The 21,085-nt window shown below is 42.1% G+C and overlaps 1 protein-coding gene across 1 annotated transcript in view; it reads left to right on the top strand.

Annotated features, from left to right (window-relative positions):
• Positions 1 to 21,085, top strand: part of Cacna2d3 (calcium voltage-gated channel auxiliary subunit alpha2delta 3) — an 872,527-nt gene that overhangs the window by 566,960 nt on the left and 284,482 nt on the right. Inside the window, exon 13 of the mRNA XM_027947835.2 lies at positions 6,622 to 6,755. Coding sequence (XP_027803636.1) covers positions 6,622 to 6,755 — 134 coding nt within the window. The remainder of the gene's footprint in view (positions 1 to 6,621; positions 6,756 to 21,085) is intronic.

Genomic DNA, 21,085 nt, shown 5'->3' on the forward strand with positions numbered 1-21,085 from the left:
AGCCATCCTTGAAAGTCCGGGTCCCCAACCTTTATATATATATTTAATCACACTAAGTGTGACATTTCTTAAAAGATAACTCCAAATTTTTTGAGAACAGAATGGTTGTAGGTGAAGGTAGAAGAAAAGTGGTAGCTATTTCAGAACTGGTGGATGAAGGCAAAAATGGCAGTTATTCAGATACATTTGAGCAGTTCTTTGTCTATGTTCCTTAGAACGTGGGAATTTGAATGGGATGAAGATGGTACTGTTATTGTTGTTAATGGTAACTAAGGATGACAACCTGATTACTAAGTGCCAGACAGGGTACAAAGTACCTTTGTGTCATGTCTCCTTAGGCTTTGTAAAAGCTCTATGAAGTGCACTTTAGAATCATCTCTATATAAAGAGATGGAAAGTGAGGCCACGAGAGATTAACCAGTGGACCTCAGTGGACCTCAGTTGCTCCAGGTTAGCAACGAGCAGGGAACAGAGTGAGGATTCAGGCCTAGGCAACCCAAAGCCTCAGCCTGAATTCTTAGCCAGAATGTGAGGCTGCCTCTCCTTGGAGAAAAAGATGTTGTGATTTACAGAGGACTCTTAGGTGATTCCCCTAATTAGGGAAAATCTAGGAAAACAAAACTAGTGGGGGAGAAAGACTTTGACATGCCATAGTTAATAAAGTCAGAGCTGGAATTTATTCCCAGCTGGTGTTTTCTGGAATTGGCATGGCCTCACCTTGCATTGCTGTTGTTCAGTTCTGAACATTTGACAATTGGAAGTATTAAGGTGACGGAGGCACAGCCACAGAGCTACAGGAATAAGCCCACCTTGCTAGCTCCCCAAGCATCTACCTTAGGTTGCTTGTTTCTTCTCCCCACCCCAACCCCTTCTCCTTCTCCACCTCCTTCTTCTATTTTTGAATGTGGAAATTGTACATCCATTGATTATTCTTTAATGCTTGTATATATGTTTTATATAATTAACTTTGATATCAGAAAAATATATGAAAATGTGTCCATTTTAAGGAGGAAATAGATAAGTTGTCCAATAGAACTTCTCTCTCAAGTATTGACTTTTTCTTTTTATCTTTTAATATAATTTCTACAGTGTAATTAGAGATTATAATGTAATAATTACAATTTAATTATTACAATGTAATAATATTCACAAAGGGAAAGACTTGTGCCCAAATCTGAGCTCCAGTTGATTCTGATAGCTTTACTCAGGAGCCCAGTTCTTTCTCCCATGGAGACCACAAGATTCTCTGCCCTAACTATCACTCTCTCCTTGCTTTCTTCTTTCCAACGACATGGACTTGGGGTCTTTGGCTCCCAAGAGATAACGGCCCCTTTGATTGTTCTTTATGAAGATCAAAAAATATATGGAGGTGGAAAGCTGTTTACAAATAGCCCATCTTTCTAAGTAAAGAAGTGCTTTTCAGTCATAAGTGTGTGTGATGCTAACAGAGAGAAAGGAGAGGAAAAGGAACATTGGGACAGTCCTTCAAGAGTACTGTAGAGGATACAAACCAGCAAGATCACAGTATTACCTCCACTGTCTCTGTGGATGTCATTTCCATCTCGGGGCCCTGAGGCTGAGATCTGCACACAGGCTCTCTGGTTTTCAGCCTGCCTTGCTCAAGAAGGGGAAAAGTCTCTGCAAGCATTCAAAGGGAGCTCTACCCCTCACACCAGAGGTAGAATGAGGGCCTTGCCATGTGAGTAGACAGCAGGATCTACTCGCTGAGGACAGACAGACTCGGGGAGTCCTCAAATCTGTTGTCATTTCAAAGCAGAGTATCAAACGATGCGTCGACAGGGCATCCCATGCCAAAGCAGCTTTTAGGCAAGGGTCTCAAGAAATGTTGAAGTCAGGGTGGTGAAATCTCAGCCATCAGAGCCTCAGGCTGCATATGGTTTATCACATGGAGTCGTTGTAACCCAGAGTTCACCGAAAGAACTCTGCAAGGGAATAAGGTAAATAAATTGATGTTATGTAGAAAAATGAGTAGACCATTTGTAATAGGTGGCTAATTTCAGCATTAATTACTCCTTGGTAATTACCGAACGATTGCTGATTCTATTTTCTTACATGATATATGATGTCCAAAAAGGCACATTAGAGAAGAGAATAAACATTCAAGAGCTAGTATTTAACAAGAAAAAAAAAGGAAGAAGAAGAAGGGAAAGAGGAGGAAAGGGGCCAACTCAGAGAAAACAAGGGAAGTATATATGGTTACAGCCAAAGATTCCAACCCTTAGCGATTTCCTATTATCCATCATTCGTTAACTACATCCATACATTGGTTAACTAAAACTTATATGAAAACATTTAAAAACAAAAAAAAGGGACTCTTTCAGAAACATTTTACATTTTAATGCATCAGGATCAAATTTGTGTAAGCTTTGCAGCATATGTTATTAATATCATTTTTATAACTTCAGCTTTTCCTACCTTTTGTACGTCTGCACCCATGATCTATGTCCTGGACTTGGAGTAGACCTTTGGTGCTAATTATTGTACCTCACTAAGGAAACCCAGAGAACAATTGTTTTCTCCTCTCTATCCTCAACTCTTTCCAGCTGCAGTACACAAATAGCCCACGAGAGGCGCCCTCCTGGGGAAGGAGGCACTCTTAGGTGCCATCTTCTCTCATCATGGGAAGAGGCAGTGCCTTCAGTGGTGGCTCTGGAAGCCAAGAACCTGGGTTCAAATTGAACCTGAGTCACATTACTAACTCACTGAGCTTTTCTTTCCTCCCTTATACATTGAGTACATGAGTTGTGCAGTTATGAGGTCCCAGTGCAAATAGGCGAGGTGAATCCCGGGAAGACCTCAGTGAAGCTTCCTGCATTACTATAGAGCCCCCACTGTTCCCACAGCCTCCATTCTGGGAATATAAGAGTAGCACCAGCTGTTCATAACATTTCACGGAGCTAATATTCCAGTGACAGAGAACACAGTAAGCAAGAAAGTCCGAATCTAGCAACAGACGAATAGACATTCTCAAGAAAAAGGAGGCAGGGTGAAGTGAGAAGGAGTGAGCTCAGCCAGGATGGTCAGAGAGCCTCTCTGAATTGCATCCACAATAATAAAAAGAAACCATCCTCGGGAAAAAAAAAAAAAAAAAACTGGATAAAGGCTCTTCTGGGTGGCAGGTACCATGAGTGCCAAAACCCTGTGTGGGGAAATGATCTTAGCAAATGAGAGGAACAGAAAATATGGGAAACAAGCTGAAACCATGAATAAGGGGGAGGGAGGGAGGGGCTGAGGCCTCCCAGGTAAGCAGGGGCTCATTGAGGGAGGGTCCTGGAGGTCGGAGCAATACATTTGGATTTTATTCTAACTCTAAATAGAAGCCATGTAGGAGGATAGCCAGAGATAGTGATCTACTTTGTACTCTCAGAGGATCCCTCTCTTGTCTGAGGAGCTTAGACAAGGAAATGGGTTCAGGGAGGGATATGGCTTTGTGGGGCTCCAGGTGATGCACAGTGGAATCTGAGTAGGGAGAAAGTGGTGGAAAGAGAGGGGGGGGAAGTGAGTTTTGGATACGTGTTAGAGTTGGGACTCAAGAAGCATACTGGTCAATGAGATATGGGGCAGGTTGAGGACATGATGGATATCAAGGTAATTTTTTATGCTTTTCGTCTATCTGGGCAGTGGTGACATTGCTGAGGTGGGGAAGACGAACTCGGAGAGGGACAGCCTTGAGTTGCTTTTGAATGTGTCAGTCTGAGATTCCTGTGATCCCCGTGGAGGGTCAGGTGTTCGTTTGGTTAAGGGTCTGTAGCTCTGGGAATTCAGCTTTCTGAAACTTTTCAGAACTTTGACTAAGATGAAGAAAGCTTGGTAAGAATGATTTCTCGGATCCATTGCCTTCCAAATGTCTGATTGCTTTGCCTCCCACTGTCTCTCTGTGCCAATGATCTGTCTCTCCCATTCTCCTTCTTATTCCCATCCCCTTTCTTCTCTCGGTCTTGTTTTGGAAAACCTGAATCTGAGAGTTTTACTGTTGGTTTTGAGGATTAGATATAAAAGTAGAGACCATCAAGACAAACATCTAACAGATGCTGCTTTCACGGCACCCTTGGTGTGGAATCCCAAACAGGAATGGGATTCCACCATGTGGAATGTGCCTCCAAGACCCCTCCTCCAAAACTATCAAACCACCGCCTCCTCTTACCAATTCCCCTCTTAGCTTGTCCTCTGTGTCAAGACTCTTCGCTTAGAGCCCAAGGTTTCCCTACTAAAGAAGAGGCAAAATATTTTCTTTCTTATTCAAATACTAATTGCATCTGCTGTGCATGGAAAGATGACCGCTGTGGGTGTGGCTGGTTACCTCTCCTCCCTTGAAAAACCTTTTCCCCAGGCCTATAAGAGAGACCAGAGAGGGGCACTGTGGGAGCCCCAAGAAAGGCACTCATAGGCCTCACTCCCTCCAGATCTCCAACTAGAACAGGCGCTCAGAGAGTCTTCCTTGGGGGCCTCCTTTTCCTTGCAATGGGCTGGGCTCTGACCCTGCAGGAGGGTGGGGCGGGAGGAGTGATAATGCATGCTAATGAGCACTGTGCAGAGTTGTCAGCAGGAACCCTGAAGCCACATGGTCCGAACCTGTTTGGGGTTGGCACACTCAATTCGAACCAGCTGGCTTTTGTTTGGAAATACTCCCGGAGGGTCTCGACCCTTCCTGGACAACAGAAGGGCTGGTGTTTCCTTACTCGGGGTCTTGTTTTAGACACAAAGAGATTCTGTAAATGTTGTAGCAAAGTGCGGTGACAGATCTGGCTTCACAAGAACATGTACTCTTTCTGATTAACTTGGTAAGCAGGAGCAGGTATGGTCCTTATTTAGCAGCATGAGGAGGAAACGTGAATCTGTGTTCATCTGGTGTCCCCAGCTGAAAGTCCTTTCATGATCACTTGCCTTTAGGACACAGTCTCAACTCTTCCCCAAGCTCTGACGTGCCAATCCCTTGCTCATTCTTTGATTTAGAAACACCCTATTTCTGAGCTCTTTTGCCCCAGCTATTCTGAGCTAAAAACAGTTTCCAGAAAGGACCTGACCTCTTGGTTTTGCCCTCCTCGTTTCTCCTTAGTCCCTCTTCTACCTCACTGATCCTCATTCCTCAACTCTCAGCTACACTGACCCTGGCTCAGGGTATCCGAATTCAATGGGTTTTCCCTGCTGTGTGCCTTAGTTTAATGTGGATTGTTCTATTTTGTTACTGCTTAGGCCGATCTGCCAGGCCCCATGAGGGTAGGGACCTTGCTCATCTTGTTACTCCCCCCTCCTCCAGTGTTAGGCTGGAGAAAATATTCCATAAAAGCTTGAACAAAGGACTCCCTCCCAGGGAACCAGGCCTGTGCTCAATTCTTCCTCTCCTTTATAACATCTCCCATCCCACAGCAAAAGCCCATAGAACTCCAAGCTTAAGAGGCCTATAGCAGGGCCCCATCACTCCAGAGCCCAGTGACATTCTCTTCTGCAGGACGAGAACTCTCTTCAGACTTTTTCTGCTGCCTAGAAACCTTGTCTACCCAGCATATTCAAGGGCAAGTCTGACCATCAGGGTTCGAGCAGGAATTTCAGCCTCAAACATACAAGGGGCAAAATTCCTAGAAATAAAAGGTAGAGATGAAGCCACTCTTAGGCCTGTGTTCAACTTTTTGTATTTTGCTGCTTGACGCTGGTGAAACATGGGCCAAAGACATATCCTTTGCCATCTACCGCAGTCATCTTACCTTTATCATGGGCATGGTCATCTCTGCTATGTCATGTCGTCAAGAATAAATGAAGCCGGCAGCGCTGGTGCACACCTGTGATCCCAGTAGCTTGGGAGACTGAGGCAGGAGGATCTCAAGTTCAAAGCCAGCTTCAGCAACTTAATGAGGCGCTAAGCAACTCGGTGAGACTCTGTCTCTAAATAAAATAAAAAATAGGCTGGGGATGTGGTTCACTGGTCGAGTGCCCCTGAGTTCAATCCCCAGTCCACCCCCCCCCAAAAAAAAATGAAATAAATAAGACAAAGTATATCAATGAGTGTTTAGCAAATGTTGTGACATTTAGTAAGCACTCAAAAATTTATCATAACTATTTTTGTTAAAATTACAAAAAATAAGATAGTCTTGAATACTTGTGGCTGGGAAATGAGTTCACTAATATGAAGAAAGGAAAAAAAGGTTATAAAATGGTATTTGGAGAGTGCCCCCACCTCTGAGAGGTGGATTTCTGGTGGATTTATTTTATTCTCTTTGCTTGACTATATATTCCTTTTTTTCTTTTCTTTTTCAGTGCTGGGGTTGGAACCCAGAGGGCCTCTACCACTAAATTACATCCTCAGCTCTTTTTATTTTTTTAATTTTGAGACAGAGTCTTGCTAAACTGCTGAGGCTGGCCTCAAACTTGCAATCCCTCCTGCCTTGGCCTTCCCGGTAGCGAGGATTACAAGTATGTACCACCACACCCAGCTTGATTACACTTTCTAACATGAACATACTACTCCTGAATGGATTGATGGTGGATATGGAGATTTAAAAAGGAAAAACTTAGCCAGAGGGCATGAAGGCACACCATATGCATGCTCCCCGTTGCAGGCTTTCCTATGTGATACTAAATATGTCCTCCCTTGGATTTTGGCAGGATTTTTCACCCAGATCTCCACCTTGGCTGATGTGCAGGAAAATGTCATGGAGTACCTCCATGTGCTCAGCAGGCCCAAAGTCATAGATCAAGAGCATGACGTGGTGTGGACCGAAGCTTACATCGACAGCACCGTGAGTTCTTGGGCCCTGGGAATGAAGCTGGGGTTGACCTTCATCTCACAATTAGAGAGTTTTCCTGTGTTCATTTCAGAGAAGAGCAATTGTATCATTCTTCCTCAATTATGGGGTTTGATGACATCTTCCACGTTTGGATGCACGGTTTGTGTTGTTTGCCTTGGCAAGAAAGGTTGGTGACCAATGTCTTGAGAATGCGACGTGCTTCTAAAGGTGTCTGATCAGCTCAGACAAATCATTTTTTGGCGTGTGTCCTTTCTTGTTCACCAATCCCCCTCCTTTCTGCAAAGATTCAAAGCATGTTCTTAGATTCAGCCCTCCTTTGTTACATGTGAGGCCCAGGCCTGGCAATGCATCTTTAGGTCTCAATTGGAAGGCGAATGCAGTTGGTTCCAAAAATAAATCAGAGCTACCACAGAGGTTGAAGTCACATCTTCTTCCTGAGATGAAGCATCGCCGTGTGAGCTCTGATCAGGGGCTCATTCAAAAGCTGAATTCCAGGCAGAAGATGGTGAGGCTAAAGGAGCTTAATGTGAGGGACTTTGCTCCTTGGCCACTCTTCTTGTTATTTCAGGGTGATTTTTTTCACAGGGATGATGAGTCAGATGGGAGAGGCGTTTTTCAATTGCTGATTGTAAACCTTCTGGCAGGACCCCTCTGCTGTCATTTTTGTTGGGATTAACATCACATTAATCACTGTAACCCAGACACAGCTGTCCTTGGAGGGATCTTGATGGCTGCCAGGGACCAGCTTTTCTCTCACTGGGATGTTGTGTTCCTGCCATGTTTCTGGTAGTTGCAGACAAATCAAGGGCAGGAACAGTGTATGGAAATCCATGTTGGGGACACCTCGACCCCAGCCAGGCCTCAGCAGCTTAGCTACCTCAGACACACAGTAAGACCTCCGAGCTAAGGGTGTCTCCTGGTCAAGAAGGTGCACCCCTTCCCCAAGGAGAGGCACCTGGCCACAGGTAAATGCAGAGTACCCCTTTGGTAACTGGGGATTCCTTGAACTCTTATCAGTTTGAGAGTCTAATCCTAGTTTGATTTTGAATCATAAAAACAAAATAGCTAAGCTGTCCCATTTGTGGTGGCCCTGTATTACCGATAGTGACAATAACAACAGCAGTGATAGTTTTTCCTCTTGTTTGCTGTGATCAAGTGAGCCATAAAAATCCGGAAGGAAGAGGAGTACAGCTGACTAGTACTGAAGCAACTGAATTGCTCATTGGTTTTTATATGTAAACCCAGTGTCAGATTGGTCATTCTATTTATCAATATAAATATTTTATGTTAGAACATGATATAAACAAGCATTTTGGTACTAGGATCTAGAGAGACAGATCAGTAGAATAGAAGGTCCAAACACTGATGGAACTACATACAGGGATTTAGTGTATGATAAAGGCAGCATCTCAGATCAATGGGGCTATGAAGGGCTTTGCAAATAAATAAACGTCTTTGTGGAAATTGGGTAGCCATTTAGAGAAAAAGAAAATTAATTCTAATATTCACAGCTTATCCAGGAAAGAAATCCTGAGATAAATGGTAAAAAATTAAACCATACAAGCACCAGAAGAAAACCTGGGTGAATTCCTTTGTGCCCTTAATTTGGGAAAAGGCTTCTATCCAAGATTTCTGAATCTAGAGGCAAGAAGAAGAAGGATTATTTTGACTACTTAAAACAAAAACAAAACGAAACATAAAAGCAACTTTGGCAAGTCAAAACATGCCTTAGGGTATCTAAGCAAAATGAAAAGGGAGAACATATTTGCAACATGGAAGAATTAAAAATCCTATTATATAAAGAACTTTTAAAAATTGATGGGAAACCTCCAATATTACCATAGAAAAAAAAATGAGCAAAAGACACAAAAAGATAATTCACAAAAGATAATAAAAATGGTATTTAAACATTTGAAAAACTACATAACTTCATTCACAGTAAGAAAAATAACACTATAGTAAAATACTATTTCTCACCCTTCAGACTGGCAGAAATTAAAAACTTATTGATGCATTGTGTTGGTGAGGCTGTGGGGTAGAGAGGCTTTAGTACATACTATAGCATAGAATGGGGCATTATTGTGGGGAGAATTTTCATTTGCCCTTTGTCCCGGAAAATTCCACTCAGAATTAACCTTGAAGGTGAACCTCTAACAATATAAAACATAGATACTGACAGATTTGTTCATTGAAGAATTGCTTGTCATTCCCACATATTGGAAGCTACCTAAATGTTCAAACATAAGATGGATTAGATAAACTGGAAGCTACACCTAGTGGAGTCAATGTTAAAACCAAGAGTGAGAATGGTCTCCATAGGTTCATAAGGAATGATTTCCAGGATACATTGCTAAGTAGATGGAGTAAAATGCCCAAGTAAGTATAGCAGGCTACCTTTCTTATAAGAAAGAGGAGTAAATAGGAAGTTATATATGTATCTGCTTGTTTTCTCAGAAAGATAGGCAGGATAAATCAGAAACCAATAGGATTAGTCACATATAAGACGTGGTAGGGAGCTGGGCATGGTGGTGCACACCTGTAATCCCAGCAACTCAGGAAGCTGAGGCAGGAGGCTTGTGAGTTCAAAGCCTGCCTCAGAAACTCAGGAGACCCTGTCTCCAAATAAAATATTTTAAAAAGAGCTGGGAATGTGGCTCAGTGGTTAAGAACCTCTGCATTCAATCCCTGGGACAAAAAAATAAAAATAAAACAATAAAGAAGGAGTGGGAGGGGTACAGAAGCAAAGGAATTGGGAAATAATTGACACAGGTCTGAATGACTTTTTCCCATTATTGTGGGGGAATGTAATGGAATTTGAGTCCAGAGGCACTGAACCACTGAGTTAAATTCCTAGTCCTTTTTAAAATTTTGAGACAGTGTCTCACCAAGTTGCTGAGGTTCTTGCTAAACTGCTGAGACTGGCCTTGAATTTGTGATCTGACTACCTCAATCTCCAGGGTTTCTGGGATTACACATGTGTTCTCCCACCTCTGGCTTAGTTTTGACATTTGAAAGCATGTGTTCTGTGCATTCAAAAATTAAAATTAGATAGCAAGAATAAAGGAAAATCTAAAAATTAAATGCAAATAAGACCACAAATGCCATTATATTTCAATTGAATAACAAAGTATTCCAGAAAAGGGAGGGAAAAAGGAAAAAAAAACAAAACAAGAAACTAACTTTTGGAATTAATCTTTGATATGTAGTAATATACAATATTAAATTCCAATGTCTCAGACATCTTGAACACAATACATCCACTGTCTACCCCTCAATCAATGGAGGACAAAACAAACTGCAAATAAATTTAAACTTCTTTTGGCTTCGTTTGTAGTAATATGGGTTTAGCAATTTTGAATCCTCTTTTTGAGCATTTTGAGATTGAACAACTGTGGAAATGAGTAAAGACAAGGCAGATGGTTCCCACGAGATTAGACTGGATTGAAGGTTTTAGAGTGAAATCCCAATTCTGTCCTTTGGAAGGAGCCAGAAGCCATGGCACCCAAGTAGCAATGAACTCATCCGAGACCCAGATTATCCTTCACTAAAGGGAATTAGGATTCTTCAGAGAAACTACTAATGCCAGAGCTTGATTAGGTAAAGTGCAACCTGCCCCCACAAAAAAATAAAAAAATAAAGACTGGAGTATTTTGCAACAAAAGCTAAGGATATCCTGAAAATAATGTGGTCATGTCAAAAGGACATGGCAGACAGAGGAATCATCATAAAGGGACTCTCTTGATCAAATCTGGGACAAGCTACACCTCATAATGAAGAATGACAACAATGGATTATAACCTGTTGAATAAAACAGAAATGGATGTGCTCTTACTGATAATAGGTAAATAAAAGTCAAACAGATGAACTTAATGGAGAACTGGGTGGGCAAGAACACGGTGTGACATGCCATCCAGAGTTAGAAAATTGAGAGTTAGAAAATCACCATTTTGTAACCATTTTAGCAAAATCTAATTTAGGGCAAAGGTTATCAATGGATGGTAAATCTAGGGGGAGTGTTTGATGATGAGCAGGATATTTTGGGGGGTCTCAAAGAGCTTTCCTAGAGATTTTGTGTTAACTGTGGGGATGTGGGTGTACAGTAGGATCCTGTCTACACTGTCTAGCATAGTATGTAGTGGGAAAATCCTGACAACATCTTGAGCAGGTCATCAAAATTAGCATCAGTAATGAGAAGCAGATGCCATCCTACACCTGCAGAGAAGGATGTGTCTGTCATTCATATATGATATCCTGGCTAAAGAGATAGGACCTGAGGCTCCTGCTGAACATAAGCTCATAAGGAAGTAAAGCTTCATATTAATTCAGTGTCTTGCTTGAGATTATGTTAATCACTGAACTCAATTATTGTATTGATTTAATTACATACATGCCTTTGTTTATATGGGGGCAATTACTAGAGAGGGAGAAACCACTACTACTCAAGCTTTTCCACTAAACAGTCTCTGACAGCAAGAGTCAAGGCCAGTGGTCAGGGGTCATAAGAGCTGTCTCTGAACTCTTGTGTTTTGGTAAACCTTTATTTGAAATTTATAGTCTATGTCATAATCACCTTTACTTACTTTAAGATAAAATAATGTTTTAAGGGGCTCCTTATTGAGTACAGTTGGTAAGCCAAGGAGACAAAGCTCATTTATCTTATCTCTCCAAGAACCCTTTGATGTTCATAAAGGTTAAACCTCAGATTCTGGTTACCCCCAAAATAGCATGGTCGCTGTGCATTCCAAGCATCTGTTGTTGTCTCTTGGCAAATAGAACTGACAGATAAGTCCCTAGGTAGAATTTCCTGAGAGTCTTTCTCATTTCAGTAAAGTTGAGAAGCACATTGGGTTCATGGGGATGTGTGAGGGTCCTTCCTCCTCTGTTCCGAGGAGAAGGCTGCTCCAATGGCTGCTTCTCACCAGGAAGCCACAATCTCTACAAAGTTCCCCTCTGGGCCTAGGTTCTACAGGACCCCTCCACCTATCTCTCATCATCTGGTTTGGGGTCAGAATAGGAGATCAAGACTTGAGCTTGTCACTGTCCTGACTCACACAGGATTGTCCCAAACAAGCTTTGCCCTAATGTGACTCATCTTGCAAGAAGAAGAGATTGGAGTGCCTAACATTGAAGCTGGTGGCCAATCTTGTTATGGTTTGGATGTGAGGTTCCTCCCTAAAGGCTCAAGTGTGAGACCATGCAAGAAGGTTTGGAGGAGAAATGATCGGGTTATGAAAGCCTTAACCCTTTCAGTGAATTAACCCCCTGATGGGATTAATTGAGTGGTAATTAAAGGCAGGTGGGATGTGGTTGGAGGAGATAGGGCATTGAGGACATTCCTTTGGGGTATATATTTTATATCTAGAGAGTCTAGAGTCTCTCTCTGCTTCTTGATCTTCATGTGAGCTGCTTCCCTCTGCCACACTCTTTTGCCATGATGTTCTGCCTCACCTCGAGCCCCTAGGAAAGGAGCCTGCTGTCTATGGACAGAGATCTCTGAAACCGTGAGCCCCCAGATAAACTCTTCGCCCTCTATAATTGTTCCAGTCATTAGGTCTTTTAGTCACAGGAGTTAAAAAGCTGAGTAAAACAAACTTCATTTTAATAATTTGGTGTTATTGGTAACGCTGGATTTTTTTTTTTTAATATTTAGACACATACCTTAGATTGTGAGCTAACAGTACTGACTTTAGAGTTAAAACAAAAGCCTAGGTTTGAGATGCACATCTATTCCGTGTCAGCTCTGTCACCTGAAGCTAGTCACTTCACATGTGTGTCGTTCTCTGCATTATAAAATGGGGATGAAACTTACCTTCCAGAATTGCCTCAAAGAGCTGAACATCTATAAATGGTGATAAAGCAATATATACTACCTATCATTATTTCCTTCTGGAAATCTAGTGTGAATTTATGTTCTTGGCTATGGGTAGTTTTTAAACAGACTCTCCTTCTTGGGGGTTAGTATCTGTTTCCTGTCCTGTTGTTTCTTGGTAGCTTCCCAGAGCTCTATGCTCCAGGAGGGAAAATGGTCTTCCCAGACACAAAAATGGAGGGCCACGATTGGGTCTAAGAGTTGTGATTTTTAGCTAGGACCACAGACACACTCACCATCACCAGAGAGCTGTGTTTATTCTCCATGGCCAGTTAATCAGTCGGCCCTGCTCTAGACAACACAGAGTGTTATCTCAAGGGTCTAGAGTCTCAGTATAGATGGCTGAACCTTAGCTAGTGGCTTGCAGGTCGTTACGAGTTGTCTCCTTGTTTTATAGGGAGACCACGCAGAAAACACTCAGAGTCCAAATTTGAAACAAATTAGAGAGCTTTATTTACTTGGCCAGGGACTGTCACCCCTAGAAATTGATGCTCTGTGGGAGAGCAGTATTTCCTGGCTGCATCTTGGTTTTCCTTTTTTTTTTTGGTGGTGCTGGGTATTGAACCTAGGGCCTTGTGCATGCGAGGCAAACACTCTACCAACTGAGCTATATCCCCAGCCTCCACATCTTGGGTTTAAGCAGGTGTTACACAACTGTCAAGCAGGTGGTCCGCTGGGGCGAGAATCTACTTCAAAGTCATATAGATCACCAAAACCACCATATCCTGGGTTGAGTACATTTTGTGGGGTACAAAGTACAGAAGACAATATATTTTTTTTGAATTTAGCAGCAAACAGTTTTCATTTTGTTTTCTCAGAAATGGGTCCTGCAGCTGTCTCTTCACAGGAGCAATAACAGAAAAACTAAGGTGGAGTCTAGAACAGCTGAGATGGAGTCCCTATGACCATACCTGTTTGTTCATGTAGCCATAGTGACTCCATCCTTTCTACTCCAGCAAGGAGGGAACTGTGATCAGGAAGTGTTACCACAGCAATTGCTTTACATAACCAGTATTAGTAACTTATTTAATGCTTACTTAAGACTCTAGTTAACTTATGGCCTACACACTCATATTTACCTATCATTTCTGTTATCTCACTTATCAAAATCTTATTCCTATAGTCTATAACCTGTACCTATAACTGATTGTATTGATCAGTTCATACCACAATACCTGCAGGCTTCCTCTGCAGTACAGAATTCTCTTCCCAGTTCCCTCAGATTGTTGGCAGAATTTAGTTCCCTGAAGTTGAGGACCAAGTTCTCATTTTCTTACTCACTGGGAACCACTTTCAGAGGTTGCCTGCATTTCCTTACTGTATGGCCCCTAGACATAGTAATGAAATGCTGTTTGCTTTCTAGACCAGCCAGAGTGTCTCTCTAGGGTGATTCACCTTTTTTTAAAAGTTTCTTCCATCAGGCGAGACCTACCTGGCCTAATCTCTCATTTCATTAACTTGAAGTCAGCTGATTAGTAATCTAATTATGGGAGCAGTATCCCATGTACACTGAAGGGGAAGGGATTTTATGGGAATGTACCTGTTGGAGCAAAAACTGTGATGGCCATTTTAGAATGCTGTGTACCACAACAGCTTCTGTCCCTGTGCTCTGGTTAAGAGAGATAAGACCAGAAGAAGATGCCCCCATACCTCCTCCTGCAAACTCTCTGTCCAGTTGGATGCAGCGGCAGATCATAAGTTGAAAACCAGCCTCAGCAACTTAGGTCCTAAGCAACATAGCAAGACCCTGTTTCAAAATAAGAAATAATGCCGGGTACAGTGGTGCATGCCTATAATCCCAGTGGCTCAGGAGACTGAGGAAGGAGGATTGCGAGTTCAAAGCCAGCCTCAGCAATTCAGCAAGCTGCTAAGCAACTCAGTAAGACTCCATCTCTAAACAAAATACAAAAAGGGGCTGGGTGATTTGGCTCAGTGGTTAAGTCTCCCTGGCCTCAATCACTGGTACGAAAACCAAACAAAAAGAGAGAAAAAAACACCTCTTTGTTCAGATAAAGTTTTAGAGCATCTGTGTCCATACTAGCTCGTAATGTTTCTGCTCATCCCTGATGTTTTCAGAAGTCTGGATCTCTTCCTTACATTATAGTCTGAAATTGTTTTTGATTTCTTCGGAATCAGAAGACCTGTGATGCTACTGATTTCTTTCTACCAAATACTAAGGAAGTAGAACACTTGATCCCTTAAGTTTGCTTAATATGATGTTAAGTCTTCATTCTCCTTACTTAACTGAATAGTTAAGGCAAAAGGGATTCCTGCTTGTTTGACTCATCAGTTATTATCGTTGAATCCAGCAGCAACAAATATAATCATGTAATTGATTTAAGACTTCAATGAATAGATTAAAAGGACCTATTAGTACAGCGCTCTTTTTATTTTTATTAATTATACAATGATTCATACTGTTCTAGGTCTGGACAAGTTCAACAAAAAGCTGAACTGTGAACAGAAGCTGAATTTGGATTCTTGCACATGAGAGTCAAAAGCTGCTTTGGATCAAGCCTGGTTCTAGAATCAGGCAGACAAAACTTCCTTTTAGGGACCATCCTCCTGGCCTATTGCTACCAGTCTGTTAGAATATTCTGTTTCTGGCTTGCCTGTTCTATTCAATTTGCTTTCCTGGTGAAGACCAAATAAATGAATTAATGTTAACAACATTAATTATGTTTAATCTAATAAGATCTCATGTATGAATTGACAAAATAGCAAACACCAGAATTCTGAAATTCATAGGCTTCTTATCTGAATACAAGTCATGCACAGTCATTATCTCTTAGGTGCAGAGCAATAGAAATCATTAACAATGGAATTTGTTCCATTTGGTAAGCAAATGACTTGTGCTGTGGCGGTTGGGATTCAATCAGCTTGGGATTGCTACCCCGACTTGCTTTGCAGGATACAAGCACTATCTAACCCAGGAAGCATCCACAGCCTGATCAACCCCCTCCAGAGGAGGTTTGCACAGACCACAGTGACACACAGAAGGGAAGCAAAGAAATCTTTTAGAAACAGTAGGAATGTGACCATTTAAAATAATGAGAATTCATTACCAAGCCCCGCTGCCCCTCCCATTTGCTAGTAATGCATTTCGGGAGGCAATTTGTAGGAACTTCCAAACCAATTTAGTTGCATTTGCAAATTGGACGTGTATTCCCTCCTCCTCACCCCCCACCAAGTCTAAACTTGGAGAAAATGCTTTGCATTTGATAAATGGTACATTTGCTTGGGTTTCCCATCCAGGCATGGCACCTGGGCCATTTAGGAGTCATTTGGGTGATTGTGTTAAGCTACAACCTCATACAGCCTAGAAGCAATTACTCAGGGGGCTGAAGGCCTGGTAAGCAATGTTGCTGGAGCTTGGAGACTGAATGTACAGTGTTTTCCCTAGACACCGCTGCATATCAAAGAAGTTGCCATCTTCAAAACAAAAAGACACACGTAAAGAGAAACACAAACAGTCCTGCTGGGTTTGGAACAGATAATGCCATCGGCATTACATGGCATTGGTAGAAACTGATTATATTGGGACCTCTATTTCATAGCAGATGGGTTCATTAAATTTAATAGCCTCCAGAGCCTTTAGAAACCGTGTTAAAAACATGTGGAGCATGCTGTGACACTTCACTTCTGGCCCCACAGTCATTATAACTCTGGCACAGACTATAAATATTACAGTACTTTATTTCCATTGAAACAGATTACTATTATAATTACTTATATTTTGCCAGGAGAGGCTGATGCTAAAAATATGAGTGTCTTCCTGATTTGGGGTACCAGTTACATCCATGCAAATATTTTCCTCTTCCATTTGCTGCTAGATTTCTCTATTAAATGATTTTTTAAAATTCTGAGCTCAACCTTTTTTTTCTATTCTCCTCAGTGTTAGTGTTACAAAACTACAAACCAATGGTATAAAAATACTAACGTTAGAAACGATGGATGTTCTAACACTCTATATGGATGTCTGTGTACTAGTGCAAAAGCTTAGGGCTAAATATGAAAGAGATTTAGGGATTTGGGGATTGTTGTTTCTGCTTTTGTGTTTCTGTGACTTGCAATGGTCTCTAATGAATTAAAGACCAGATTCTGTTCTCTGCCATAGAGAATTGGGTGAGACCCATAAGCCCGGGATTGTTCAGTATTCTTTGTTTACAAGGGGTAACTCCCAACTCAAAGTAGCAAAAGTCAAAAAGAGTATGTGTTGACTCTTAGAACCAGGATGTCTTTGTAGTTCTCTCTTGAGGCAAGGCTAGACTGAATTCCATACTCCTTATTTTATTGGTACCAAAGATTGAACCCAGGGTGGTTAACCACTTAACCACATCCCCAGCCCTTTTTAAAATAAATTTATTTAGACACCAGATCTCACTAAGTTGCTTAGGGCCTTGCAAAGTTTCTGAGGCTGGTTTTGAACTCGTGATCCTCCTGCCTCAGCCTCCCAAGCCTCTGGGATTACAGGTGTGCACTGCACCCAGCTTGATTCCATATGCTTTTGACTTGTTCCTTGTCACTAGTTGACTTTTATTTCCAGGCAGGCACTCTTTACATGGTGGGTCTTTACATTGCCTCTACTGTCCCCTGACTTTCATTTATGTTTATAAGCCCTTTCTCTTTCAGCATGTATACCAAGTTGATGATAGAGAGGACTATTTGGTTCACATCCCCACACTGAGAGGTGAGATGGAGATACTAATTGACGGGCTGATTCTCACTAAGTAGGACAAAACCAGTCCCTAAGGAAATTGATGTAGGGAGAACTGAGAAGTATAGAGCCCTTCACAGAACTTGTCTGTAGAAGCCAAAACCATCCATGACCCAGGGATCACGGGTCGTGTCAGCACAGTGTTCATTTCAAGCAAAGGATCCCGTTTTCTGGTCAAATGTTTCCATGGATCCTTAGTGCATAAAATTCAGAGAAGCAGAACTATTGTGGTAGATATTGGGGAGAGGGATCATGGAATCCCATTTGCTTCACTACCTCCTGAGGGCCCAGGGAGGCTCTGAAGCACTTCTCGGCTCCTTCTTGTCACTGCAGATCCTTGGTGGTATCCCACGTCCTCACAGGTCAATCTCTCTTAATGGCAGTGTGGGAATATGCTACTGGGGATTGTGTGCTGTACCTTTGTGTTTACATCAAGGTTGGGTCCAGTTAGGAAAGATAATTATGGGAGTTGGGAGCTTATGTCACTGGCTGTATTAGAAAGTCAGGTTCAAAAGGCTACTCTAATAATAATCATTATTATTATCATTATTATTATTAGGTACCAGGGATTGAACCAATGGGCACTCAACCACTGAGCCACATCCCCAGCCCTTTTTCATATTTTATTTAGAAACAGATTCTCAATGAATTGCTTAAGGCCTCGATAAGTTGCTGAAGCTGGTTTGAACTCTCGATCCTCCTGCCTCAGCCTACCGAACTGCTGGAATTACAAGCATGTGTCACCACGCCTGGCTAAGTTAGTGTTTTATAATATCTCTGCCTTATATTTTGCTATTTCTTCAGGTCATTTAAAATGTACTTATATCACCTCTTAGAAAACACAAGCTCTAGGAAAAGGAACCCACTCAAACTAGGAGAGATTGATTGGGTGGATACAGGGGCACCTCAGCAGGGAGAGGGAGTAAAAGGAGTAGGCAATTGCTAAGAGCAAATGATCCCTCTCTTTGTTTTTTCTTTCTGGAGCCACACTGTCTCAAGCATCTGCTGTAATTTTTAAATTCTTTACAAAACAGGTCAGTCGTGTGTAAAACATGGTTTCCTAGCCAGGTGCAGTGGCACACACCTGTAATCCCTTGGTGGTATTCAAGAGGCTGAGGCAGAAGGATCACAAGTTCAAAGCCAACCTCAGCAACTCAGTGAAGCCCTCAGCAACTCAGTGAAGCCCTCAGCAACTCAGCGAGGCCCTGTCTCTAAATAAAATACAAAAACAGGGCTGGGGATGTGGCTTAGTGGTTAAGCGCCCCCTGGGTTCAATCCCTGGTGCAAGAAAAAAAAAAAAAGGTTTCCTCCAGGTCCTGGCCTTTCGTGATGTCTGGTTCAAACCCAACAGAGATGAACTCTATATATCTGAATTTACATTTCTGAGCAAATTGCATCATATACTGTGGCCCATGGTTCCACTGAGGCCTGAAGTCTACTTCTTATCTAATCAGCTGTGTTTCAGGAAGGATCATGTGATAGAAATAGATCAGATAGGAATGTCCATAACAGTTTCTGTAAGAAAGATGTATGGATAAGAGACAATGCTTGAAATCTGAAGGACCTGGCATTTCTAGACCTTTGTTTTTCTGGGCAAGGTTCTACAAGTTCCATCCCAAATAGGCTCTAGCATTAATCTTCAGGAGCATATCTTCTCACCTGTTCTCTGAGTCAAAGCCTCTTTTTAGCCCAAGATTTCACAACAAGTGAGCCCCTGACCCCACCCCATTCCTCTACCCGCCTTGACTTTCCTCCATATACCATCCTGGCTGCATGGGTGGTAGGAAACCCTCTCCCTGTGCCTTCGGAAAATTAAGGGAGGTATATTGGCCTCTACAACCAAATCTGTATTGCTTTTTTTCCCTCTTCATGGCCCAGATATTTGGGCAGCTTAGGTTCTCAGAGCTGATTCTCATGCTTTGACATGGTTTTGATCGAAATGAACACATTCCTCTTATTACCAGCATGAAGAACAATTAAAATAATCCCAGAGAATCAGCCTGTGGTTTGATGGAAGCTGCCAGTTTCCCTTCTCTTGTGGTACACAAGATTTTTCTCCATGTGAAATATTCAAGTCTTTTATTCCAAAAGAATTGATGTGCCAAGTATAAGTGTATCATCTCGGAGGCCAAAGCTCAAAGATGTTGTGGACAAGACTGTTTCACCTGCCTTAGGGTCTTAACCTGCTTCTGTTTACAAGTTTCCTTTGCCTGCTCTTGTCTTGGTGGCTTTCAGAGCCACTCATGAATGGTATGGCAATCGGGGGCGCCTTCCAACCATATTCTGCTGGTGATGTGCACGCCCATTAGATGTCCAAACCAAACATGATGCTCAGTGCCAGTTCCTCAGGGAAAATTCTCTCTTGTTCTGAACAAAAAGAGGAAAAATACGGACAACAGTTTATTCGGGGAAAGGGAACATGTTTTCAAATCAATGTCCATTATGTTTAATGAGAGAACCTGGAATAGCAACATCTTTTCGGTGTTGGAACAGACTATTAAACACTCTTGACATTGATTGCTTCTCTGAAGGGATCAAATGAAAAGTGACCCGAGGTGAAGCAAGGGTATTCACCTCATAGCCTGCTTCTCTCTGTCTGAGCCCACTGTAAAAGCAGCATTTGCTTCCACATGAAGGGTCCTTCCTTTAAGAAAGACAGGGTTCAAACATACCTTTTATCAATGAATCTCCCCTGGTATTCCAATGGAAGGAATCAAATCAATGGGAAGCACAGTCCTTGCACTTTTTCAGGGCAAGGTCATGGTGAGATCAAGTTAGATGATTTTTTTTTTCTCTCTCTGCCTCTGAAAAGCATTAGAAAACCTAGTTTGAAAGAGCTTTATAAACACTTGAACTATTTTTTGGGGAGTGGAGTATTGGGGATTGAACCCAGGGACACTTGATCACTGAGCCATATCCCCAGCCCCTTTTATATATAATTTAGAGACAAAGTCTTACTGAGTTGCTCAGAGCCTCGCTAAGTTGCTGAGGCTGGCTTTGAACTTGTGATCCTCCTGCCTCAGCCTCCCTAGCTACTGGGATTACAGGCATGCACCACTGCTCCCTGCAGTTGAGCTATTTTTAATGTCAACTTATAAATTAGAGGATAATAAAGTATGGTACGATAACCACTGGGTCAAAACCTTCCAGGGGGTCCTAAGTCCCAAGCATTTGAAGAAGTTGATAACCAGACTCCATATAGCTTCTTTCAACGTGGCCTTTCTTCATTCCACGCTCCCGTTCAGCTTGGCCCTCGTCACATATTCATGTGGTCTCAAGAACCAACCTGATGTTCTCTCTTACCTAGACCACTGCACATGCTGCTCCTGCTTCAAGAAACAGTGTCTTCCTCTCATCCCATCTGGAAGGCTCTATGCTTATCCTATGCTCTCCATGTCATTATCATCTCCACACAGAGGCTTCCTGACTTCCTCAGATGGACCCCAATCTATAATGGAGCTCTCATACTGCTTCCTAACATTGAGCAGCATCCTAGAACTTCTGTCTTCTATCAAGAAATCTACATGTATGGTTTATCCCACGGAACGATAAACTCCTTGAGGAGGATGGTGTCTGGTTAACTGTAGCATCTGCAATACAGAGCCGGGCACCATGGTAGGTGTACATATATACTTGGATGTATGAACTCTCATAGAATTGAGATCTTAACGGTCAAGAGTATCTGAAAATATCTACACTTTGTAGCTGTTGGGTAAGAGTAGCATCGTCTCCAAC

This window comes from Marmota flaviventris, chromosome 1 (assembly GCF_047511675.1).
Source record: "Marmota flaviventris isolate mMarFla1 chromosome 1, mMarFla1.hap1, whole genome shotgun sequence".
Taxonomy (NCBI): domain Eukaryota; kingdom Metazoa; phylum Chordata; class Mammalia; order Rodentia; family Sciuridae; genus Marmota; species Marmota flaviventris.